At 39.0% G+C, this 27,819-nt stretch overlaps 1 protein-coding gene across 1 annotated transcript in view; it reads right to left on the bottom strand.

The window, feature by feature from the left end:
• tspan9a (tetraspanin 9a) overlaps positions 1–27,819 on the bottom strand; it is a 49,879-nt gene that overhangs the window by 13,410 nt on the left and 8,650 nt on the right. The window contains exons 2-3 of the mRNA XM_014030715.1: positions 12,223–12,414; positions 4,921–4,995 (exon numbers count right to left, since the gene is read on the bottom strand). Of these exons, the coding sequence (XP_013886169.1) occupies positions 4,921–4,995; positions 12,223–12,414 (267 nt within the window). The remainder of the gene's footprint in view (positions 1–4,920; positions 4,996–12,222; positions 12,415–27,819) is intronic.

Below are 27,819 nucleotides of genomic sequence, written 5' to 3'. Positions count from 1 at the left end.
CAACTTAAGAACAAATCTGTGCGTACGAACGGTTCTTGCATGAGGCCCATTGATATTGATCAGTTACACTTGATAAGCCTGGACAGGTGCTTGTTTTGGGTTTGCTCAACACTTTTTATATGATAATTTGCCTGCTGTAACTGAAAATAATGTCTTTAGAATATTGAAAATGAATGCTGGCACACTGAAAACAATTAGCCAACATTATAACAATGCCATCAAGCCCATTGGGAAGATTAAAATCACAAGGAGAGGTTTTTTTTCTCCCGCGAGTCACACCTTTTGGTTTACTCACACTCAAATCCTGAGCTAAAATTAAATGTAGAATTAAGATGTTTATTTTCTTAAACCCAACTCGTCTCACTGGCAATTTTATCTGCCAACACTACTTGAACTGAGTTATGTTCCACACATATACAACACTGTAACCATCTGGGCTCTAACTGATTGCCAAGAGAGTTAATGGGTTTTTACGGGGTTTTTTTTGTACCAAAAAAAAGATAATTATTTGTATGTTTGTGCTCAAATCAACAGCTGCATTTTAAATGTACTTTGGTCATGCCTGAGATAAACTGTAATGGTGCCTGAATTGTAAATCCTTATTGAGCAAATTAAGGTGCATGAATTTTCATCACAATAAATAGCAAATTTCCATTAAAGCCGGCTCCATAAATCACGCCAGAAGTAAAACATGACAGTGACACCGATTCAGCAGAATAAAGGGGAGGATTGTTTCAGCTGCCAAACTCAAACACCTTTAAATTGGATGCTTTCAGACTAGCACGGTCATAAAAGGACAGCCTCACATTTTAATGCTTTTGTAACAAAACAAAAAAAAAGCTTTGTTCACGTGTTGTCATATCACAAAAGAATTATTGCTCGTCTTCAGTCAGCTAAGAGTTTTACCTTACGTTCAAACATTAAACAGGCAATTAAGCCCCATCTTTTATCATCTGCTGCATACGAGTTTGGCATAAACCCGTACCGACAAAATAATCTCACTCTCAGTTTTTTCCACCTGCTTCAAAAAATAACTTATACAATAATATAATTCATGAAATATAAATACTTCTTAAGTACAGTCCTTTTATTTTAATGATTCTGTCCTGCTGGAGTGTGACATGATTTGTTTGTGTACAAACTAATACGCTATCAGAGTTTTATATATTTATACTTCTCATTCAACCACAATTAAATTCACTCTATCAAGGAGGCACAATTAATATGGATAATATTTATTTTTTTACAATAAGAAGCTGGAATGAAAACAAGTAAAAATGAAATAAAAGTAACGACTTTTTAGTTCTTGTCTTTTTTTAAAATGTAAGCAGAAAGTACAGATAAGATAATTGTGTGAAAATATAAGAAGTAGAAGTAAAAAGTAGGCTGAAAAATACTCTTGTAAAGTACAGGTACCCAAAAATTCTACTTAAGTACAGTAACAAAGTATTTGTACTTCGTTACTTTACAACTCTGCTTTTGCTGCTCTTCAAACCTGTCGCTCGTGCAGCGACGCTTCAACCTTCATCCATGACATCTTTGCCGCCTTGGTGACTTTTTCTATTTCATTTCAAAATGATACCTCTTCACGTGTGTCAGGTTTGCTCTATCAGGCCGTCGTTCAGCTGTTTAGCACATTTCCCAAAATGTGCAACACAGTCGTTCCGTTTTTTTCCATCTCTGGCTTTGATATCTTCCTCCATTCATTCCTTTCCTTCATTCTGTCTCCCTGCAGCCCTCGCCTCACCTCCCCGCTTCACGCGCGTGCTTCCTCGTTACACACTCGGCTCGCCGGGTTCTTCTTTCTTATTCAGGGCTAATAAACCTTCAGCAGTGTTCGTCTGGGCGTGCTGGGTCGACAAAGGCGCAATGAGGTCACAGCGTTAAAGACGGATGGCTGTAATCTGGTTTGTGGCCCAGCCATCTGCTGTAGTCAGCTGCTTGCTAACTGCAGGCCCGGCCTTTATTATACTACGTGCCTCTACATGGCATTTAATCAGAAGAATTAACATCAACGGGCCGTGGAGTGGGGGAAAAAAAATCGTACTACCCATGTAAACCCTGAGGCAGGACTGCTAGGCTAAGAAAAATGAGACAGAAGGAGGAAACTATGGCTCGCAAGCGGATATAAATAAGCAAATATAACAGTTTATGTCGCTACATCGGCTGCTGTAAGCGAGCTGGTCGACAGCTTGTCACACAGAAGGATCACAGTTTCTATAAGGTTTCAGCGCTGACTCAAGTACGACCAATTTGAAAGACTAAAGTTTCTGTTTTGCCTGTTGCTACATGTTTAAAAGCTGCCAACAACTGTATGTCTTCCAGACTAGTTAATAAATGCCCTGTGATTAGAGGATCAAATAGAAGAAGTGAATTAGCAATTCCTCTGATCACAGCCTGTAGCAGCAGAAGAAGAGAGCCTCACACAGCATACAAAATCCCACTTAAGATAAGGAAATTGAGGGGGGAAACAGACAAAAAGCAATTTCTCATGCCCTTATGTGATGTACACCATTTGGCCATCATCTGATCCTGCCGTCCTAACAAGCCTGTCAGTCTTTAACGTATAGTCTCGTCTGAGTAACAGCCTCAAACCTTCTCCTTAAATCTGCACATCTTGTTTGGAAGCTGTCTAAAAAACCCTGTCAGTTCCCAAAAAACATATAATTTGCTGTAATGACTTGGTTTTTCAATGACATCTGAAAAGCAATAAAGGAAATGTTTTTTACTCCTGTTCCACATTATTGCAGTTTTTTTCATCCCATCAGGTCTAAGCACGATGTAATTTTTGGGAGATGGGAGGGAAAAAAAACACAAAGCATGGTAAATTTTCTCTAGAACCTGTGTGAATGAGAGCGTTTCCCCAGAGCTACACTAAATCCTTCTTAACGCAGACTCATTTAGTTTCTCATTTAAGAAACCCAAAAACGTCCCCCCTGCAATCTTTTCTGATTTTACAGGTGATGAGATAGGGCACTAGTCTGAAGTCAAGAGGATATCTATTTAAATTGCCCTGAGGGAATCAGAGTTTCTTCGTCTTTTTTTTATACAAAAATATTCCCAGTAAAACTTTGGTGATAAGATATCAAACAAATGTACTCCTGACATGATTTCCCTGTGAGAACTGATCCAAATCTACGAATGAATTGGTTACTAAATGAATTCTTTTATCTGCTTGAGAGGCAAAGTTTGAGCAATAACCTCCGAACAAAGACAGGGAATTAGCTGATGTCTTGAGGACTGTGTGACATGGAAACGTGAAAATAATAATAATAAAAAAAAGAGATGTCACCAATGTGTCCTTGAAAACAAATGGAAATATTTAAAGGGATCCAGGATTAGTTGTAACATTAGACTTTATTTGATAAACATTTAAAATAAAGACTGTAAAAATACTGTAGGCTGTTTAGTTTTAAAGTCATCGGTGCGAGGCTGCTAGCGAGCTATATCCACCCTGAAGGTTAATCTTGGACAATATCTGATGATCGACTCTTTTAAATGAAACCAGAGAGCGTTGACAGAGAGGAGAAGGTAGAAATGACTCAGCCTGGAACTGAAAATATAGATGGAGGACAACAGGTTAGCTTGTCAGTTTGTTGCGCTAGCGCCGAGCTAATAATGTACATAAAATGCAATATAACGTCGGTGCTAAAGCTAACAGGCTAAGCTGAGGTTCTTCTTCCATGAAGCAGCTCTGTTGTCCTCCATCTATATTTTCAGTTACAGGCTGAGTCATTTCTACCTTCTCCTCTCTGTCAACGCTCTCTGGTTTCATTTAAAAGAGTCGATCATCAAATATTGTCCAAGATTAACCTTCAGGGTGGATATATCTCGCTCACATCGAGGACCTATCTACATCATCATTTACCCAGAATGCTTTGTGTGCAAATAAAATGGCTCCGTCTGTGTTAAAATATATTTTTAAAAATTTACTTTAAAAATGATAAAAACTAAAACATCCTACAGTATTTTTAGTCTTTATTTTACCGTTAAAATGTATATTTATCAAATAAAGTCTAATGTTACAATTAATCAGGGATCCCTTTAATGTTTGCCGAGCAAAAGTCACGTCTCCTTCAGGATGAAGCAGTAGTGGTTTGATTAAAACTGACACACAGGAGAGAGAAAAATCCTCAACGATAAGCACACAGCTTTATTTATCCTCATCTGTTGTCATGCCACAGATAGTCACCTGACTTGACCTCACAGAGGTCATGGGAAATGTGCCTGACTAATTACACGGAGGCAACTGGTGCTGCATTTTGTGGCGTGCCCTTTGACTGCAGAACGAAGACATTCGAGCTCCGTTTAGAAACAACTAAATATAAAAGCAGGAGGAAACTCTGACCCCTGAAAGCAACTGGAAAATAGACAAGTTCATCTCACCAACGCCTGCTTATCGCTTTCTACATATGGGTGTGTGCGCGTGCAAAACTTTGAGAAACTAACTTTACCACAGTGCTGCTTTATTTTTACTTAGAGAAAGCATTCAGTAAATGTATTAAAACTAATAAAGATGAACTGCGGCTTTAAAAAAAAAAATGTTTCCCCATCCCTGCTCAATATTTACACTTTCAGACATCCTTTTTGGATTTTTTTCTCTGTACTAAAGGAGAAAATGTTTCCAAACCGGCCATTTTAATACAAATTTAATCTCTTTCCTTCAAAGCCGTGCTAATAGAAGACAAGCAAAAGTCGATAAGACACAAACTTACTGAATTAAGCAAAATCTTGCATGAAAATATTCAATTTGATTTATATTTTTATTATGACCCAAATTCATTATAAAGTGCATTTATTTTAAATTTTATATTCATTACATTCATTTTTTTGGTAAGATCAGTTGTATTTTTGCAGCTATGAGGACACGTTTAAAGAAAATCAAAGCGCTGAAACAGTAAGGGACATTATTAAACTTACCTTATCAGAGTACACAAAGAACAGGATGAGCAATATCAGCTCTGCCAGAAGAATTATCAGCAGTACAATGAAGAACTGTCAAAGAAAAGAAAAAGAAAAACGTATAAAATAAAGCTTAAACACTTTGCAGAATACATGTCTATTTGCTTGCAGCTTATTTAAGTGGTTTTAAACRGAAACATTAAAATGAGAACAATTTCAAACCCTTGAACCAAAAACGAAAYAGTCTGGTCACTTTTGAAGCGACGGTTTGTCAAATAATAATAATAGTTAGAGCCGAAACTCTTCCAGCATCAAGAACATGTGGAAAGTAAGCGAAGAAAAGAAAAACCTGAACCAATTTGTAAACAAATTTCACCGAGCCTCCCCAGTGGGCTTATATGTGAAAACTGCTTTACGAGAACAAATGAAGAGGAATTTCCCAATAAGTGGAAATCTTGCTTACAGGTTAGCTTTAATTATTTTTATCTTGGCAGCACAATCCAGAATGCCTACGAATAAGACAAACGGAGTTGAAAGGAGGAGAGAAAGAAACAAAATTGTAAGAGGAAATGGAGTTCAGTGAAGGAAGAATAGAAAAAAAAAGATCATTTCAACGCCGCAAGACTTGTTCATGTTTGAGGAACAGGGAAGGAGGGTTAAATTACTCTTAAGATTAACTTCTAACAGCCTTACACCTCGGCTGCTGTTCCTCTCTACCTGCTCGACTCCAACGTCAGCTCAATATTTACAACCTTTTCTGGACCTAGCGGACCTAGATTTCAGAGAACCCGATTAACTCCACGCTCGTTTTAGAAGAGGAGGAGGGAAAGGTTATTTTTTTATGCCGCGGCCCACATAAAATAGTGAGGATGGTCTGTTCTCCAGTCGGAATCTGGGTTGCTGGTTTAATGTACGACTGCTGTGCATTCACAGCTGGATTGTCACACTTTCCTGTTCGAGAGGGTTGATGGAACAACTTCGGTAARGCTTTCTTTTACGGTACRCTTATTACCATGTAATTACAAGGTAATAAAAATGTAATTAAATGTAATTACTACATTATTACCATGTAATTATGCAGTAATTAGGGTACAATTTTACTATGTAATTAATTGTCTGCAGTAATGTAGCACTTACCTGGTAAGGTATTACAATTCACTATGTAACACCTAAATAAATAGGTAATTTGGACAAAAAGAAAAAAATTGTATAGGTCTTCTGGACGGGTTCTTCTCTAATGAAACGTTTCGTCTCTRCTCCAAGAGACTTCTTCAGTCTGAGAGTTTCAGGCAAAATTCAGGCTTTTAAGCACTGCCTCCYTGTGACTGATACTCACATCACATGGCTATCGTTGACACCTAATTAACACCTATTGTTAACAGGGGTGGAGTGATACTGGCAATAGCAGCACTGTAGGAGGGGGACAACTGAAAACGGAGGCCTCCACCTCTGTTTAATGATGGACGGTCTTTCTTCACAAAAATGMCTTCTTTWACTCCTCTCTCAAACCAACGTTCCTCTCTATCAAGAATGAGAACATCCTCATCTCTGAAAGAGTGACCGCTGGCCTGTAAATGAGTGAAAACTGCAGAGTTCTGTCCATTAGATGTAGCTCYTCTGTGTTGGGACATTCTTTTGAACAGTGGRTGCTTTGTTTCCCCGATGTATAACTGGTCGCAGTCCTCCTGGCACTTAACAGCATATACAYCATTGCTCTGTTTGTGCCGGGGCACCGGATCTTTGGGGTGAACCAGCCTTTGCCGTYATGTGTTTTGGGGTTTAATTTGGACAGTTTTAAAGTTATATTTTATTGCAATTAACCACTAACCCCAAAATTTAGTTGCATTCTTTTGGTTATAAACATAGTGTTGAGTTACTACTAAAAGTAATTTGATTGTAGTTACCCAATACAGGCAGTTTTACTAACAGTAGTTTTTTGTACTGTAATCACCACGTGGTAATAATGTAGTAATTACATTTAATTACATTTTTTATTACCTTGTAATTACATGGTAATAAGGGTACCATAAAAGAAAGCTTTACCACAACTTCTGCTCCGTCAATATGAAGCAGAGGTATAGAAATTATAGAAAAGAAATAACGGAGTAAAAGTAAAATGGGGACATATCATGCAAAATCCACTTTTTTAGTTGTTAAATACATTTTTGTTGTGTACTTGAAGACTCTATGAGTGCAGTAAAGTTCAATTTTGTCTCTGATATTCTATTTGGATCACATTTTTTTTTAGACCGTTCAGTTTTCTCTATTTTCTATGATATTTTCTGAACTATTATGTCAAATAATCTGCGACGGAATTACCATACGGCCTGGATTTACCAACTACAATTTCTTTGTTTTAATGTCCTCTGATTCTGGGTCAGGCTCTGGTTCTGGCTCTGGGCCAGGCTCTGGTTCTGGGTCAGGCTCTGGTTCTGGGTCAGGCTCTGGTTCTGGGTCAGACTCTGGCTTTTAACATGTAAGGCTGGACAGACAAGTCTTCTCTTGTTGACATTTTTTAACTGAATTGTAAATAAAATGTTTCTGCACCGCTAGAAAATGTAACCCCCTCTCTCAAACCAGATTTCTCAACATTCTGAGAATAAAGTCAGAATTTTGACATTAAAGTCAGAATTATTAATTTATTATTTTTTTCCCAGTGGCCCTAATCCTCTTTCGTAAAAATGAAGCACTTCATTGGGCTTAAGTAAGAATATTTACATGCTCAAATTCATTCTTTATTTTGTTTTCATTGGTTTAAATATGTTGCACTTTCAAACAAATACTGTCCATCAGATTTTTTATTTAAACTTTTTTCTAAGGATTTAAGGTATGATAGGATTTAATACCTTAAATCCTTAGGATTTAAGGTATTTCTGGCAGTGAAAGAGAGAAAGTGAAAATATACTGCAGAGGATGTCCGAATTCTATGTTTTGTTCTCCAAAGAGAGGTGTTGTCAAGGTAGATGCTCGGATCCGTTTGCACCCTGGGATCTGAACCCGCTCTGATCTTTGAACAACGTGACACCACCGTCCACATCCTCACTACCCTCACCCCCTGAGAGAAAAACAAATAAAAACTAAACAAATAAAAAAAAACAACGACAACTCCCCGGGCAGCACTTCCACGAACAGATTTAAAGGGGGTCACCTAACGAAGACGCAGCACGGAGTGATGTAATGTCCTTCTGAGTCATCCAATGCAACTTTTATGTGCTGCATTAAGTATCTTTTCTTTTTACTCAACCTCACATTTCTCCTCTGCTCTCCTCCCCACTTTTTTTCCTTTCAGGTGAGGGAAGCCACGTCTAACACGCAGGATTTAGAGGGGCTTTTGACTGATGCAAGAGCTTGAAGGGATTGAACTGTTTGTGGTGTTAAGRAGTCAGCGAGCCAGCTTCACTCCTCATTTAAAGTTTGCGAACACGCAACTTTCTTTTCTGCCTTCTGCTGCGTATCAACGAGCCTCGCCTCGTTCCGTTGGCTGAACTTCCATAATTAACTTGCGCTTAAGATAAAACACTTGTACAACTTTAGGCAAACAGAGCAACATCAAGACGAAGTAGCCTTTGTAATGTATAACAGAACATTATTAATTATTAAGCTCATGGTTATCCAGTGCCTTTTAGCATACTATAGACGCACGCACATACAAAGAAACAGTAGAATAATTTGCAGATATATTTCACAAAATAAGCCCCCCCGCATGCTGGCCTGCTGGCTTGTTTTTGTTTCCTTTTTTAATTTCATAGTTTGTACCTGTTAAAGATGCTTTCTGCTTTATCTGCACTCCAGCTGTTAGTTTTCTTATTGTTACATCTTAGCTGAATATCCTGCTGTTCAGCTCCATTTCTATTTTTCTTTGTCACCTCCTGCGGGTTTATCACAATCCTGTCAGTCATCTACAGTTCTTTCATATATGTGTTCTGGATAAATGATGGATATGCAAATGATTTGGGCAGTTATTTATTTATTTATGTATTTATTTTTTCTGAGGGGGTGAGAATGGCTAAAAGCAGCCCAGTATAAAACAGATATAGGCAGTCTGTAAGTGGCTACTTCTTATTCCCTATGCTTCAGCTAAAACCCTTGGAGTGAAATTACAGAAAACCTGTGGGTAGATCTGAATCCTGCTGTACATGCAAGGCAGCTTAATTAAAAGTGATCTGCAGAGACGCCATAAAAAAGCACAGACTCTGCCTATAAAAAGCATCTGCCAGTTACAATATTAGTAGTATTTAGCGGGTGAGAAGCCAGAACTTCACACTGATGCTCTTCTAGATGCTAGATTTGGATCATTTGGAATTTAGAAAGCCTAAACCATTGMTTGTTATAGAAAACAATGCTTCAAAAGTGCCTAAAAGCCTTGRATAAAGTCCAACATTTATGTTTTGTTTGCATCATTACGTAATGCATTTTTAAAATGTCAATCTAGCGGCTCGTTTGGCTCAACTTCAAGGACAACTAGAATTASAATGAAGAGCCAAAGTCTTCCATTATCTCCTGTTAACTCGAACATGACTGCAAAAAGARGCCAGATGTTCGGCTGCTGGCTGCAGGACAAAACACGAGTCCTTTTGTGCAAAAGACAAAACACAGGAGATTAGTTTAATTTTTGATTTTGGCGTTACCAAAGTGAAAAACTCTATGTGTAATGTAGTGAACAACCGGTTACTTCTCTTTAGGAAAACACTCTACATCATAATACAGCTTATTTCCKATTGTAGCATTTACAGATTTTTTTATTTGGTTTTTATCTTTAAAGAACAGAACAGATTAAAGAATATGTGAAAAGACTTCATAAGGTGGTGGTAAGGAATTACTTTTTATCTGTGCTTACATTTTGGTTGCAACAAGAAAAGTGTTCCCTCAGAAGTCAGCTGACAGATTAACCTTTTGTTTTACTTTACATTTACCGTATTTTTCGGACTATAAGCCGCGACTTTTTTCCCGAACTTTGAACCATGCGGCTTATAGTCCAGTGCGGCTTATATGTGGATTTTTTTCTTCAGCCACCAGGGGGCTCTTATGCTCCATTTGCTTCAACCACTCGCTTCAAAAAAAGAAGGAAAAAAAAAGGAAAGAAAAAAGCGATCGCTTCCAGAGCCGACTGTTGTACCAGGAAGCAGAGATTTAAAGATAGTCAGTGGCCAAAAACTCATAAAAGGGGATAAAACAGACATTTTTCACGGTGGAATCTGACTGATAAAAACTTTGGAGCTTAATCCAGGACCAGTTTGTGGATAAACGTCGAGTGAAGAGCTGCTGACCTTTTTTTCGGCATTGCACTCCCGGGGAAGGAATCTCATGCAGTGACGTATGCTGGAGGAGGAGGGCTTTCCCAGCAGCTGGGCTCTGGTTTTCTTGGGGGAACTATGAAAGGTCAGTGCGAAAACAAACGCCAAACAACCACGTGACGGCACGTCGACCGGTCGACAGCTGAGCGACCATACTGCCAGCTTAGCCAGAGGTGTAGCGCCATTTTGTTTTAGCTAGTAGCAGATACAATACGACGGATCTTCAACAAACACGATATTGGACAGTATGCGGGCCCACATCACGGATTCGGTGAAAGCAGCCATCAAGYAAWCAAACTCAATTCCTGCTGTTATTCCTGGAGGTACAACAAAGTTTTTGCAGCCCCTGGACATCAGTGTGAATCGTGCATTTAAAGCAGCACTCAGGGGTGAATGAGAGGCTTGGATGACTGACGGGGATAAATCATTCACAAAAACTGGCCGAATGTGAAGAGCGTCATTTCCTGATGTCTGCCAGTGGATCCTAACAGTGTGGAGCAGTGTGAATGAGTCCACCATCACCAATGGGTTCTGAAAGGCTAAACTGCTACATGAAGAGGACACCACAGCTTCAGAGCCAGCATTACCCCGGGAGGACAACAGATACCGCTGTGTGACGCAGCTTTTCTCAGCTTGTTTAACTCCGACACTGAAGAGGAGGACTTCGATGGTTTCAGTYCYCRGGAGGACGATGAATGAGGCGTTTTGTTGGACCAGAAACTGTTAAAGAAAACTACCAAAATAAGGGCAGTTATARGAACCGTATTCCTCCGAACTTTAATTCCTAAAGGTTTGCTTTTTATGTTTTGATGTTGAATTCACTTTTTTGACGACAAATTTGGGTGTACTGTTTTTTTTTATGTTGGGGGTGCGGCTTATAGTCCGGTGCGGCTTATAGTCCAAAAAATACGGCAACTCTCTTGGGATCTTTCCACAGAAAATAACTGGTATTATCAGGTTGTAAGTCTGTTATTAGTTAGATTAAATAAAATTAATTCAAATGCTATTGCAATGTAGAAAAATAGGGGAAAGTTGAAAATCGAGGAGTTTTCAGACTAAAACTTTTACCTGAAACAGCATTTAATGGGTTACTGAATGTTGTGGTACTGAAGAATAACTTCCATTTAGCTCAATAAAACTTTTTAGTTTAAGAAAATTAAGTAATGGGTAACAACAATAATTTCTCTGCTTTTATTGAGTTTTTTTCMTCATAAACTCTATAAAATCTTAGGAAGCATTTTCAAACAGCCAACAGCATCAGTGGGGTCATATTTGTTCCTAAGAAATGATTTATGTACATAATAAAGTCGGGTCGTTTGTATCCAGTTGACAAATCAGAGCATATGGAGCTCTTTAAGAAGCCAGATCTTAAAACTGCTTCACCAAGAAGCTGGATTCTCACATTTGCAAGAAAGTTATAATGAGAGAATCCATCTTGACCGGGTTCCGAACCAACTCCATCTTGTCATAACACKAAAGTTCAGACTAATTTGTGTTCTGTAGTGTTAGCAGCGGGCAGATTTTAGCAAGTAGCAATGACAAGTTTAAAATACAAAAAGTTTCCATGATACACTGAAGTTTGTTAATATAGAAAACTTTTTCGCTTTCATTCTGGACAGTTGTTTGACTTATCTAAACGATAATTTCCTTCTTTTTTCCTGCAAATTTCTGAAATTAAAATTTCAGATTTTTTTATGGAAATTTACTCATTGTTATTTTTTAAACTGCAAAATGGTCCRAATAAACTGTTTACTTTTACACCCTGTAAAGGAAAATGCATTCTCAAAAAATTCAAACATATATTAATATCTAATTTATGCAGAAATGTATTTACTTTTACTCACTTAAAGGTATAAATAAAACATWTCTTTGCCTGTGGTGTCCAGTTTTAGTACAGCTTGGATGTTGTCTTTATAAATCATTTTAATTAGGAGTTTTTAGAAAGTTAAATTTGGAGAGTGAGGAAAATTCAAGTTTGACAACTTTTGCATCTTTATATGGGAAATAATGTCTTGGATCAACTTACGCTTAGAAGCAGGCACTTGTTCTCCTTGATGGCACCSAGGCAACCAAGYAAGCCCGTCACCATCACGATGGCGCCAATGGCAATGACCATGTTGGCAGCCGACAGCGAGGGGAATGAGGGCGAGAAGGTGGCGAAGCTGCCTTGCGACACAGAGAGCCAGATGCCCACGCCGAGCAGCCCACAGCCACACAACTGAAAGGAAAAAAGACAACAGATGTCAAGGTGAGAAACGGGGAAGAAACTTGCAGTTTTTTTTTTGTTTCAGGCTGGGCTGCAGAAATTATTCTAATACCATTTTATTTTTAGCTCACCTGTGGCTGCTTTGGTTAAAAAGACATACCTCCTCAGAGAGCTACTTTAATTTTGAATAAAAGCTTCAATAAAACAAATGAAAAAAAAAAGATCTGAAATTTAGCTTCTGTTTGGCTGCCAGGAACCCACATAGTTAGCAAACATAGCAAAAAAATAGACAAACATGAGGTTTTACACTAATAACAGCAATGATAAGCCAATAACAGCTCTGTGAGAGATTAGGGTAAAAATTGGACTTGGTCCACGCCGGTTTTTAACATTTGAGCTGATTACGTTAAATCCAGAACAAACAGAGATGTAATTACTCCKAAACCCTAAAACGATAAGTTCCAAGCTTTTCCAAACCACCTGCAGTGGATTTGAACTTTACCTAGAGGGAGCAATTCCCTAATCTCACCCTGTCAGGCTGCTGATATGTGTGAGGTGTGAGAAGTGTACACCGTGCGAGATTAGTGCATTTTGAAGGCTTTGATTTGCTGACGTGTGCGTCTTTTCATCTGAGAGACAACTCGCAGCACGACCATCACTTTGTAAAATATAGACAAGGAGCTAAATTGCTGGCATTTTGTTAACATAATAAGATGAAAAAGCCAGACGGATCTGGTCATGGCTAAGGATGAATAAAACAATAAAACAAACCCAAAATGAGATAAAATACTGTTCTGCTATCCTCTCCCCTTCCTCTCAGCCCTGCTTCTTCTTTTTATTTCTAATCCTTGCACTGCTGCATCCAAACACTTTAACGCCTGTCAGCAATATGTGCAGAAAACCTGCTGCGCATGCAAACAAACACACACAGAGGCACTGATTCATGCACCAAATCCAGACCAGGCATCATCTGACAAGAATTATAGATAAATATGGTTTGAGTTGAAACTTTTTTTATTTCACATGGAACAATAAATCTACAGATSAAGAAGCAAATTAAAACAAATCTCAAGCTGACAACATTTAATACTACAAAAGTCTGTTGTGCACCTGCAGCACTCTGGAACAAATTTCAGTTTGACTTGTGGAAAGTCAGTTTATCAGTAATGCCACACACTCACACAAAGAGACTTGATGCACATCACTGCAGGCGATGACGATGCTGCAAATTGCTCTCAGAAATGAATGCGATAAACAACAATATCATTGGAGACCACTTTAAACTAARATAATGATTTACAAATTTTATGTTRGTAAAAAAAGTTACGAACTGACTTGGAACTGAMYTTGGGAAAACGACACACAACAGCTACTGAAAAAATGATTCCTACCTACTCTAAGACGGCACCATTTTTTTTGTGTGTTTTGGACAGACCTAGGCCTGCATCACACGGCAAGATTTTAAAACATTCGGACGATTTTCAAAGACTGGTAGGATAAAAAAAAATCATAGCTATACCAGGTTTGGTTCTACAGTGTGTGGTGTACAATCACACGGCAAGAGACAGCACACGACACACGAAAACATATTTCATTCACGAACATTCAGATGTCAGATGTGAAATCACGCGAGACTTACTGAAATCTCACGAGAATTCAGATGTCCGAGGAAAAATCTCATGTGACCTCCAGAGAGTCGTGAGTTCAGAGTAAATAAACATTTGCGACGAGGAAGAAACAATGTTGATCGTTTGTGGACAATTTTTAACCAGAGGAAAAACAATTCCACAGGACTTTTAACATCCAGCAGACTTTCTGGTGAGTTATGACAGTTTTTTTTTGTCTTCTGTGTTTTGGAATCCCCTCCATGTTTATGTTATCTCGCTTTCTGATTGGCAGCACGTCTCATTCAACAGGCTGCGGTTCGTTTGTTCTCTGGTCAACACCACACACGCTGTGATCTGGCCCAAAAAATCAAACATGCTGAATATCCCTGATTTGAGGTCGGAGAGGTCCAGACGTCCTTCCGAGCTGACTACATCACTCTTAACTCACCACCCACGGCGGGAATATCTGCTCAGATTATCTTTGGAGCCATCACGATAATCTGGACTTCCTTAAAATTGCCAGAAYTGCAAAATCGGGCCAGAATTCTGCATACTTAACCTGTCATGTGACGCAGTCCTTAAAGTAACATGAGGGTCCTAACAGCAAGCYTGAAACACTGACGGTCTAATCCTTATTCCTGCAGAATCTGTTGATACATAAACAAAAAAAAAATCCTATTCCAAGTGCCAGATGAGCTCATTCTTGCCACCACTGCCCTCTGACCTGTTGAGGTTTGACTTTGTACAAACTGACCACAAAGGACGACAGTGATCTGGTACACAGATAGGAGCTCTGTGAGGAAGATGATATGCTTGCCCTTGTGAAAACCAGAAAATGTGATTTTAAAAACAAGAAAGAAATGGAATGAATCAGTACTGTGAACCTTATTAAAAATGTTTTAAAATAATAAAATTCCACAGCTGACTGACAGTTATTTTATGATAAAGTGTGCAAAGTCTACTGTCAAGGTTAAAAACTGTGGGTGGCTCCAAACAGACCTGAACCATCAGTCTCTGAGAGGAGGACACCTATTTATCCACGTAGACGACAGGGGAGTCACACTTGATTTACCTTCATTTAAAATTGAGTAGCGTGAGTAAGACCACCACTTAAAAAGTAAAGAGAGACGCATCAGAGCTCACCAAGTCTTTCAATAATTTCCATTCTGAATAATTCAAAGGGAGTCGAATTCACCGAGAAGCATCTTTCAGCCCTTTATGCTTCCCTGATTAAGAACAAGGGGAATGAAAACGTCAACGGAAAATGCCGGTAAAGGTCGCGTCCTTACACCGTACAGTGTCTAACATACAGAATCAGAGCTAAGACCGTTCAAAGAGCCAGATTATATATCCTGTGAGGAGGGATTTAAGGAAGCAGGGGACTAATAGTACGTTTAAGTGGCCACATAGATAAAGTGGATTTACTGCCAGTGGGGAGGTTTAAGAGCCCTGCTGTGGAGGAATACAGCACCTGCTCTTAATTGTATTTAATGCCCAGTGAAGGGAGCTTATCCAAGTGTGTCACTCTGTAAAGTGACCAGGAAACCACTCAACTTCTTTCAATCTGTCAGATATGGACCTACATGTCTTCAACCTGYTTCTGCTACTGAACTCCACGCTGTCGTAAGACCACCGTGACACTCTGATCTCGTCACTGAAGGAAGTTATCTGACCTTCAACGTAAGCCTGAGATCGAACTCCTTATCTCATCATAACTGGACAAWGGAAAGGTTTTGATAGCTCACCTGCAGGGAGGGATCAAGAAATCKCCAAATGTAAGACGAGCCTTTAAATAGTGACCGAGAATTTTCTCTTCTACATAAAGACGCTGATCAGAACAGTTGATATAAAAGGTTATYGTTAGTATTTAGGTCAGAGAAATACATGTAATCATCACTGCACGTTCTGAGCGATGAGACATTGGTTTRGAAATGTTTTAGGGTTTTTGCAAATGATTTCCTAGTCGGTAAAATAAAGAGCTACCACRGATTACATCAGACCAGTGAGCCTGTAATTTGTTTGTTTACCTATGCTGTAACACATTATTTAAACAGTGCGATTCTACATGATTTATTTGCACAGATACAAATAGGCACCARGGATACTCTGGGCTGTTTACCGCCGTCTTGATTCATARGTGCTTCTTTGCAGGCTGCAGAACAATCATTAAGAAACCAGGTCTGACACATGACAGCATCCTCGCAGACTGCGCGTTTACGATTTTAACACGCCCTGTTGATGGATAAAGTCTTTTACTCTTCCGAGTTTTCCAAACGTCTTTCTTGTTTAGTTACTGGAAAGCGCCGTCAAAACAAATCAGCTGCTTTGCCTTGATGCTCTGCGTTATTGTGTTCTCGTGCATACATGCAGCACAAGAGATGCTTTCTGTCAGTGTGCACATCACTCTGAAGGGTAACGCTCATATCTGAGGCCTAAAGCTACACATTGTATGAATGAAAATAAATAATTTWAAAAAATGCAGTCAGAATAGAAACTTGACTGCTATTAAAAGTTGAAGTGAGTTCAAGAAGCTGACAGCAAAAGAGCCTTTAATTGCATTTAATTTTGAATAAATTTCCACATTAAAGTGACGGTGCTGAGACAACGTGTAACTCTCACATCTGTTAGGCAATATTTTACAGCACTTTCTCAGAAAGCCGTCCACTGTCTAAAAGCTMAAACAACACTTATAGAAATGTGACAAAAATCCCAATGAAGAGAAGAGCAGAAGAGAGCAAAATTAGCACCGAGGTGGCAGAAACAGGAGGCTGTGAGATGTGACTCTGTCAAGTTCACCGAATGGCCTCTTCCTGTCATAACAAGCTCGGGTGACGCAGGGGATAATTGCAATAATACTTGCAGAGTTGGACGCGTCTGTGAGGGAACTTTCTCCAGAAAAACAATGAGTTTATCAGTGAGGTGTGTGACACAACAGAACGTGAACATGTGGCAGAGACACACTGAGCTTGAGGAGAGGGATGAAGAAGAAAATGGAGGTTGACCCCTCTTCCGAGTGGCTGGCTCAGAAAATTATCAGTTGCTGCGGTAAATAGTTCAGTGACACGGAGCCACCTGAAATCAACCCTCTTCAATCTCTCACACACAAGGTGTGAGCCGGTGGGGCGCAGGTTGGACACTGAAGGACATTTCACACAGATCATTCAGGGAGGTCACGGCCTGTGGGGAAGAATGCCTGCTTCTTTCGAATGACTGCTATTCTCTGTCACCGCTCGCATCACAAAAGCCTAATGAACCAGTCATGAAGTGTGACTGAGCGAGCGTGCGCTGGCACTGGAGCTGYATGTGCTGAAGCCTCCTAATTCAGTTTAGTTAAGCTGCTGAGAGAATACAAGTCAACAAAGATGCAGTTGTTTGCACTACACACAATTTTGTACTTCTCCTAAACCAGAGATAGACAACTGAAGCCACAACTGTATGTCGCACCAATGACCCCCCCCCCCCCAATTAAAAAAAAACACTCAAAGCAGCTCCTAAATTAATTCTTGAAAATTATAAAAATGTACAAGTATCTTAGCGGCACTGAATTGGTTGTAATGACAAAGGTTGCCACTAGATGGCGTTTCCAACACAGACGCCACTTTGCACACGTCTTTTATACTACAGAGAAAGAGACTTTCCACCATGGCTTAGAAAGTATGAATAAAATATGAACAAATGAAATCACTTGTTTTAGATGAAATAGGTTTGTTCATTGAATTTCAAGGCAAACTGATGTGTTTAGTCTGCTTAGAGACACCGTCTGACTCGAAGGATTTTAATTTTGTCACGACAACACGTTGTACAAAGCTAAATATGGAAGTCACAAGTATATAAACAGCAACCTTTTACCAGAACCACGCAAGAGTCTGCACTGAAGACATCTTTTGTCATTGCACTTTAGCTAGTTCAAGTGTTTGTTATTTGCTTCAAAAAATTTATTCATATTTATTAAGCAAGAATACAACATATATAGATGCATTTGAGCATGAAATATATTGTTATTGCACTGCATGTTGGTTTAGTAAATGCATACACATACATACTATTTTTGAAATGGCAATTTTATTACATTAGGGTTATCCTCACTTACACTGCACATGGCTCCACTCCAGTGAAAGAAGGACTCAAAACAACAGTTGAAACTGCATCGCAGTTGTCTTATTGTGAATCCATTTTTCAAAATAAAATGCATATTTTGTGTGCGCTGCATGTTGTGAGCCGCATCCCAAACAGAATGATACATTTTGACATATATGTATAAAAATATGTACATATGTAATTTAAGATGCAATATTTCCATGTATATTTATTAATGTGGCTAGGACTCCACAGCTTGCTTCGCTGTSCGGCAAAAATAGGATTGAATCTAATTTTGGTGGGTTGGCGTTTGCACGCTGTCGCCCTGCAGTAGCAGTGTAAATGTTCCCATCGATTATAATGGGTGCATTTTTAATGTGAAGGGCAGAGCGGACGCAGTGTAAATTGGGGCTAAGTGTGCAGCGCTAACTGGCCCTTTAGTAGTATCAACAAAAAATGTGGCCCCTTCCATTATTTAGGTTGCCAATCCCTGTTGTAGACAATAAACACAGACCTGCTGCAACATCAAAACCATTACTGTTGATCATGCTCCTGGTATGCAGCATTCCACTGGGATACCTACGATTACCGTGGGTGTTATTGAACTAACAATCCATCAAAACACTGTAACAGACCAAACAACCTCTAAAAGCAACAGCATTTCCTGACTGCAGTGGGTTCTACCAGAGCACCGATGCCCCTGAACCACAGCTAAACTACACACAAATACAGGAGCAGCACAASGAGCCCAACAATCAGCCTTCCAAATCCCAAGATCCCAGTTTTAAAAAGCATCTGTAGGATGTGTTGGATCATGCCTGATCCACAGTGACCCCATCCTAGAGGACTGTTAGAAAATTAGCTGTCAATATCCTGGTATCGGAAGAAAAAAAACATGGTATCCAGAGATCATCTGGCCATGTCCTGGCAAGTCGCCTTTTTGCCAGTTTGAGGACGACATACGCAATAACAGGCAGGTGGTTTTCACAATACTGCTTATCTGTAAATGCACGTGCTGTTTCACATTAATGACTAAATTTTAATATTAGTAAGCACATAAACTCTATCATAACAGCACACTAAGCATTAAAATATGGGAAAATGCCTCCGAGACAGCCTAGCTGAGCAAAGAACTACTTTATCACTTTGTAATCCTCTCTGCCCTTTACTGCAACTCATTTTTCTTTTTTTTACCGAGGGAAATAAATAAATATAAAAATAAATAAATAAATAAATAAAAAACTTCAGTTCTTGCTGTCATTGATTTTGCGCTGAAAGGAAGTCAGTGGATATTCATTGCAGCTAAAAGGAGATTCTTCAATATTCTATGTGATTCTGCAATCCTGTGAGTCGTGTTACAGTAGAAGTGTTATGCAAGTTGCAGAAGGCAGAACACCAAACAAAACAAAACAACTGTAAGCATCAAAAAGGTGCAAAAACACCCAGAAGAAAAGACGGATAATTTGTGTTTTCTACTCTGCAAGTGAAAAGAGCCTATTTTGAAGCAGGCTTGGTAAGAAAAAAACAAATCATTTAAGTGTAAACTCTTCACCTTACTGTGTGGCTGTCAGAGAGGGTTCTTTTAGGCCTTCTACCAGATAAAGTATTTCTTTCACCAAACTTTCTCTACACGAGCAAACAATACAGAAGTCTTTGTGTAAGTGATGTAGTGTTTTAGTTTATTACAACGTATTTTTTTCTTTAAGTCACCTTGTTCTCCCTGTTGTTTTTATGTCCTCGATCATTATTAGCAAGGAGTTATTTAGGTTCCGACTCACTACACAAAAGCTGATGAGCTGAATTACAACAAATGCAGTGCATTAAAAGRAATTAGCCCATCAGGAGCTGTGCAGCACCAGGCCTTTTGAATGTTGAAGTGGACAATTACAGGATAGAAGCAAGCACAGTTCTATATTTAAAAACAAAATATATTACTTACTTTCAATACACCACTTAAAAGCTATTAAATAAATGGAGGCTTTATTATCTTCTAAGCTTCGAGATCACAAAAAAGGTTGATTTTTCTTGGCAAAAACAGTGGCCTTCTTTAAAGGAAGAGCCGGTTCAGGTTAGACTTCATGATTATGACTGAACTCTTGCTTTTCTACAGTGAACTTTATAAAAATGTACAGATGGTTACAAGGTTCACTTGTTTCACTACATCCCCTTACAAGATATTTCTCTCCTTTGTGGTAGAAAAACTACTACTGTACACAGAGCTTTCCAGTACAACCTCACACTTTCAGTCTCTTTGGGATTCCTGAGGGATTCTTAGTCATTACCCTGTGAATACTGTACAACCAGTGTGAGCTGTATAACAAGTAAATTATTCATAAGGCTGTGATGGTGGTTGAGGTGCTGTCAGGCTCAAACTTAAGACTGCATGAATTCAAATGACTGAGGCAGATGTGGAGTGTAAGATTAAAAAGTTATATGTGTCTTGGTTAAAGTTTTATTTGCCCAGTGGTGTCCCAGAAGGTTCACCGAAAACACACAATTACCTAAAAAGTTTTGCAGCTGAGTGAGTAATCACACAGCAAGGTTCTTTGTTTCGACATGTTCCTTAGAATTTATTGAAAGGGTTCGCTTTCATGCATATTCAGTTTGATAGTTTTCTTCTTATTTGAAGCAAATTTGAGCAACTAAGTCCCTGCCTTTTTCACATTTAAGGCATTGTGGTCGGACGGTTGCCGGTTCAACTCCCCTGACCAACAACATCTGTCCCACACTGGGCACCTCAGCAAAGCCCTCTGCACTCCAGGAGCATTAAATGGCACTGATTCTCATGTGCAATGGAAAAAATACAGATAATTAATACAGGTTTTTGAAAATAAGTAAAAATAAGTTTTGCCATATATAGTAGTATTTTATTTACTATAATTTATTTACATAAATATGACTTATTATTTAATAATTAATCCCATGACTATTATTTGTGCTGGCAAGTACATTGTTCATTCATCTCTCACCTCTGGAATTGTCCCACCACCTCTTAAAACAGCAGCAATAAGCCCTATCCTTAAAAAACCCGGAACAGACCCCAGTGACTTCAATAACCTCTGACCCATTTCTAATCTGCCATTTACCTAAAAAAGTCTTAAAGAAAAGTTGCATCCTAGGTCCTATGCACAGTACAGAAACAGCTCTTACAAAAAAATCACCAATGACCTCCTCACAGCTGCTGACTCTGGACTCCTCTCCATCCTCATCCTCCTTGATTTAAGTGCCGCGTTCGACACAGTTTCACACAACTTCCTCATTGACAGTCTATCACATATTGGTACTTTAGACACACCTCTTAACTAGTTTATTTAATACTTTTCTTGCCATACACAGTTAATTCAATTACAACCCTTTTCCTACATATCATCCCCTCTCTGTTCTGGTGTTCCACAAGGTTCTGTCCTTGGCCCTCTTCTTTTTATCATACACATTCTTCCATTCTGAAATATATTTCGAACATATAATATATGATTCCACTTTTATGAGGATGACACTCTGCTCTATCTGTCCACCACCCCCTACTGCCACCCTCCCACCAACCTCACTGTCTGACTGCCTCTCTGATATCAGGTCCTGGTTCACAAGCAACTTCCTCAAACTAAACAGCGACAAAATTTTTTTTATATCATTGGAACTAAGTCAACACTTGCAAAAACTAACTTTTCTTTTTTATTGACAGCACCTCAGTTTCCCCTGTACCTCAGGTTAGGAGTCTAGGTGTCATCCTAGACAACACATTATCATTGAAAAGTCATATCAGTACCAACACTTGTACTTTCACCTCAACAATGCTCATCCCTGTCCATCCCTCTCACCCAGCAGTACTGATATTCTGGCTCACTCATTGGTCACATCACGTCTGGATTATTACAACTCCCTTCTTTTCGGTTTACCAGCGAAATCCATCCATAAACTCCAACTGATCCAAAACTCAGCTGCTCGTATCATTTCCAGAAACCCACCCACCAGTCATATAACAACTGTCCTACAGCATCTTCACGACCTCCCTATCAAATTTCGCATTTCCTATAAAACCTTGCTCCTCACCTTCAAAGCCCTCAATAACCTCGCCCCTTAGAATCTCACAGAACTTCTCAACATCAACATACCTTCCTACACTCTCAGGTCCTCCTCCCCCACCCAACTCACTCAACCACCAGCTTGTCTTACCACTATGGCTCAAGAGCATTCAGTCACTCAGCTCCCCACCACTGGAACTCAAAAACTCTCCCACCATCTCCAAATAATGGATTAAAACTTTTCTTTTTAAACAGGCATATTCAGCGTGACTTCCATCTCTCATCATCTCTATTTAACATAATGTTATATATGATGTTTTATTGTTATTTTCCTTTGTTGTTTTATTCCTTTTTGTGTTTTACTGCATTATATACTGTATTTTAATGGTATGGTGTCCTTGAGTGCCATGAAAGGCGCCTTCAAATAAAATATTGTATTATTATTACTAAATAAATCATACCTTGTATTACAGTGGTAAAATTTAACTGAAAAAGTGCAAACTGTAATGAGGATTTCATCTAGTAAACATTACAAGTTTTTTTATTTTATTTCATTGCACTAGTTGTCCCAATTATACTATGTGGTGGTTCTGGTTGGATACCTTGGCTGGGAATGTTTATATCTGGGTCTAAATGATCCTGTTTAGGAGTCTTCAYTGATGCACCTGTCAGGGATGCAGGGTTTGGCTTGGTTTCCTTCTCTCCTCTCTCTCCTAGATGCTGTGAAAGGCCTATTCACTCCAAAGTGACTCTGAATCAATCGTGCCAGGAAGGATTAAAGACAAACAAGCCTTTCTTTGCCCATCCAGATCTATCCCAGCCTTCAGCGCTGACACATCCATACACTTTCACACCTGACAACAGTGTTTACTTTAAGAAGACAGGACAAAAAAAGAAAGAATACAGAAAGCGAACCAGGACAGTGACAGACTATTAGACACATTTGACTAATTCTGCTGTTAGATCTCAAATATCTCAACAAGACTCTTCAATCAGTCTAAGAACCTATAGGCACTTTAATTATGCATCGAGAACAAATAGAAGAGCACCAGGAAGGAGAGATTGAAGCCAGAGAGCAAGGCAGCTCTGCTTACCACTGTCACTCCGAGAGACTCGTGGGGGAAAGGATAAAAAGGGGAACTGTGAGCCAGGCGTAGACTGCAAAGTACACAGCCAAAGACCAAAACCTTGGTCCAAAAAAGACAGAAAATACCAAAAGTAAAAAGCTCCTTTACTTCCTCACGATGCAGATACAGAGTGGCTGCAGGGATTGCAGCTGCTTTTAACTGCTACATCTAAGTCAGATCAAATTCAGTGACTAGAGACCCCCATGTACTTAGGCCTTTAGAAAAGATAACGGGCCATAAAAAAACCAGTGAAGTTCTAATGAGGACAATGAGACATAAATACATTAATGGAGCTGATAACAGTGCAAGAGATTCACAAGGAGCTAATTAAATGTAAATTTAGCTGCTTGCTGTTGACATCAAAGGTGCTTATGAAGATATCTAATGGGGCATTTGTGCACAATAAAAAGTGAACATGTTAGAAAAACAAATATCAGTTTCTGTCAAGGCTTTGCCATTTTACGAGAGCCTGTTTACCTCCACATAAACAGGCTTGCCTGTGGAGGCACAAACATTTGGCTCATATAAATATCTCACTCTGGTCTGCCAGTGCAGCCATGCCGAAAATCCTAAAAGGCAAGCAGGCGGTTGGACACTGTCCCATTGACTTTCACTGGTTGAAGGGCTTAATGAGTGTGCTGGCTCAGCACAGGTAGAGCATTGCCAGAGCTTTGTGTTTTATACCATTTCGACACTCAACCTTTTCTCCACACAGTACCTGAAGTAGGGAACCAACACGCTAACAAAAACTGGAAGTCCCTAATGTACCATATGGCAGCTATAGAGCGTGCTACAAGTAAAACAAAGAGGCACAAAGCTGCCATCAGCACATTTTTTCTACTTTAAACCCCTTGCAGAGCCTAAATGAGCTCAAGAATAAATGTCACAGTGCAGGATAACACACTGTGTTTCTAGGTAATATTTGCTGCACAAAGATCCCAAATTAGTCTGCCTTATTCATGCAACAAAAGGCTGTTTATAACATAGACACAGTCATCATGCCATCACCCAATAATTTAAAGCAATACTCAACAATTAGTTCTCACATTTTTTGCAGCCAGAAGTAAAATYCAGGAATACATTTTGACAGTATGCACATATTTTTCATAGCTCCTACAGGGACATGTAGGTTTAAATTTCCCTTAGCAGATTTTCTTTTTTTCACTCTTGCCTGTACATCTCAGTTCACATCATATCAGGATTTCTGGGGTGTGTAAAGGCTGGTTTGTAGTTGAAGCCAAACTCAAGTTCACTTAAACAGTCATCTCCAAGGAGAAAATAAACAACCAATAATATAAGTTATTTTTTTTCCGCTAATAGGCACAGGGACTTTGCAGAATGAACCGACATGACCTTGGCTGGCTATGTTTGAGATTGCCTGAAGAGCATAATATGTCATTACAAATGTATCTCCAGTGTCAGACGATTGTTCGCCTAGAATGAGGTGAAAAGCAGCCTTGGGATTTCTCCCTGGAAATGAGCGAAGCACTTGGGCATCAAGAGCTCATCATTACAGTTCAGTCTGTTTGACCTTCTGCAAAATAAAGTGAAAAATAAAAATAAAAAACAGCAGCTGGGTTTACTCTAAACTGGTTTAGGAGTAAGGTGATACAGATGCTACATGTGTGCATGGATATGTTTATGTAACATACGGTTTATGATTTTATTTCACTGCTCAGTGGGTGAGTGGCCTTGCTGTAGGGATTTTCTGTTCACGGCACAGCCGACCAAGATATGAGTTGGTGCTGTAGAAACCAAGCATCCATTAGAGACTTTGGTGCAAACACATTACCAGTAACATCTCCTAAATATAGGATGAAAGTCTATCCACCCTCCAGATGAACAAGAGGGATTTTAATTTGTCGACGTGAAACGCCTGAAACCCAAAATAAACACGATGCGAAGCTATGAGCTGCAAGTGCAAAAGCACAAGGGGGTTTTATTCACTGTATAGGGTTCCTGATGATTTACAATAGGACTGAATATATTTCCAAAAAAAGTGCATAAAAACAAAGTAGTGAGCATCTGAGCACACATTTATTCCTGGAGCAGCAGTGCTGTGAAATGGTAACACTTCTGTTACGTAATGCAAAGCATTATGCATCCCTGGAGGGACACGGGGAAGATGAAGACGCAAAATATGCACATCCGCTTAAGTGAAAACCAGAGCACCAAGCTGATGCAGGCTGAGAAAAAAGGATGTTAAGATTGAAAGGCAGACAATCAATAGTTACTCTGCATGCCATGCCGCAGGGTAATATTACTGTTTTCCTGCACTTGGATAGTATTTCTAATAACCTTTTGTCTTTAGATGGTCAATTATTCATCAAAGCTTAAGACACACAGTTAGGGACAAAAGACTTCAGAAAGAATGATTTGCTAATATTATTAAAACCTTTGTTATGGTGGCAAATAAAGGAGGCTTTCATTATTGGTCTATTTCACTGATTCTATAGATCTTTTTACTTCCTTATTGTTTATTTTAATGCCATTTGTTTCCACCACAAATCTCCCCTAGTGAACTGCATGTGCTATAATCCGAACAAATATTCTTACAAAAAGGAAAAAAAAAGCCTTTATGTTCGTTTTGATTTTGAGCTGACAAAACAAAGACATTTGACCTTATTCTATAAATCTCTGCCACAACTGACTTCATTCTGGAGATAATAAACTTAGTGCGTGATAGAACACTGATTGAAAGGAAGACCTTACACTAAGCAATACAGAAAGTCAATCTGTATTCATGGAGGTTCAGTGTGTCTGAGTGCKGTTTGAATGTTGATGATGCTCAGTCTGCTTCTGCTCTTCATCTGGAGGAGGAACCACGGGAATGATTATTTCACCTTTAGCATAACAACCTCAGCTCCTGAATACTGCCTAAAAGCTAAATACAACCCCGCTCATCCATCAATATAAAAAGCAACTGTCGAAGAGGGAAAACAAGTCAACTTTCTAACTTACAGTGTGCCTTAAATCACATTTGATTGCCACATAATAACGCCCTAATCAGCGTTCCCGTGGCTGGATCAAGAAATATTTCTTATTTTTACGTCTGCTCTTCCTCACGGTCTTATTGCTTCTCTTTATCCATTCAAAAACAGCTCAGCTGTGATGATGGCTGAGAATTACAAAGTACCGTTCGCATCACTGTCTTAGTCGGAGCACAGGGCTTTTCTAGAGGGCTCCCGAAAGAAACGACCTTCAGTCAGCACTTGATGATAATAAAATCGCTGATAATTTTTCCTCAAATTGCCACACTTGTGACACAAACCAGTGATTCAAGCTCTGGGTTCAACATCTCATCCTTCCACTGCCACCTAATTTTAGCTAATAAATGCAATCTTCTCCTCTGGACCGGTGTAAAGGTCAGGTTTTAGTGACAGTTTGATGACACAGAAAAAAAGAAAGAAAAAAATCCTGGCTCCTCGCTTCCCCAATTTCCCACTAAATGCCTCATTGGAGGTGCCTTTAAACTTGACATGCTAATTAGCACAGAAGGGAAATGGACTGTGTAACTACTCTTTTCTGGTCAGCCAACCTCTGGATTCCCATCAGCCCCACATCTTAATGCACTGGAACGTACAAAGAAACATGTTACTAAATAACATATAACAATAACAGCATCAATCCCTGTAGTAATGTAGTAACGTTGTGATGTAATCATGGTTGTATTATTCACTATAACCCAACCTCTGGGCTGCAGGGGAGAGAGAGAAAAATAAGAACTTAATCTCACAGAGTGGAAGAAAAAAAAAGAGTTTCTATTCAAAAGCGATTTTGCATTGAGGAGGGCTTAAATARGACTTCATCACTGACGTCCACCGAGCAGTCGTCATCAAAAATGATCCCATATCAAACTTTCTCACTCGGAATAAGCACTCTGTCAGCACATGACATGATTTAAATCATCATTAAGATTAAACGTTACCCCTCTTTAAATACAGCACTTGTTTTCAGCGGCCATCACAACATGTTTATCCGACTAAGAGGATTTACGCTTCCTAAGTAGCCTACTTTTCATTCATGAACTTGTCACGCAAATCCCAGCGAGTGTGCGAGTGATTTAAAAAAAAAGTAAAATAAAAAAAGCGTTTCAGGTTGAAGCAATCTGAAAAATCTTTGTCATCTGCTTAAAAAGGTGGAAACATTTTTAACAAAAGTGCAAAGACAGCAAAGCAACCCACCGCTTATAAATGTGCATATTTTTAATACTTAACTATGTATGGCACCAAAGTGTTCTGCAGGGACATTTAATATCAGACCACATTCATTTTAATGACAGCTTTAATGGCAGTCTTTTTAATTCTGATTTAACATTTTAAAATTTGATTTAGGTTTTATTCACTTTTTAGTTAGTCCCAAAAGGTTGGTCATTTAAATGTCGTAATAATGTGTGCTTTTATTTGGACTTTTGAATCCGTGTTTTAGCCACCTTGCATAACAACAGTGTTTTAGACATTTAAAGGGATCCCTGATTAGTTGTAAGATTAAACTTTATTTGATAAACATATATTTTAACAGTAAAATAAAGACTGTAAAAAATACTGTAGTCCCAAAAGGTTGGTCATTTAAATGTCGTAATAA

Source organism: Austrofundulus limnaeus, unplaced genomic scaffold (assembly GCF_001266775.1).
Source record: "Austrofundulus limnaeus strain Quisiro unplaced genomic scaffold, Austrofundulus_limnaeus-1.0 Scaffold1107, whole genome shotgun sequence".
NCBI lineage: Eukaryota > Metazoa > Chordata > Actinopteri > Cyprinodontiformes > Rivulidae > Austrofundulus > Austrofundulus limnaeus.
Note: the sequence above shows the minus strand (reverse complement) of the source record. Positions and strands in the feature narration are given on the sequence as shown.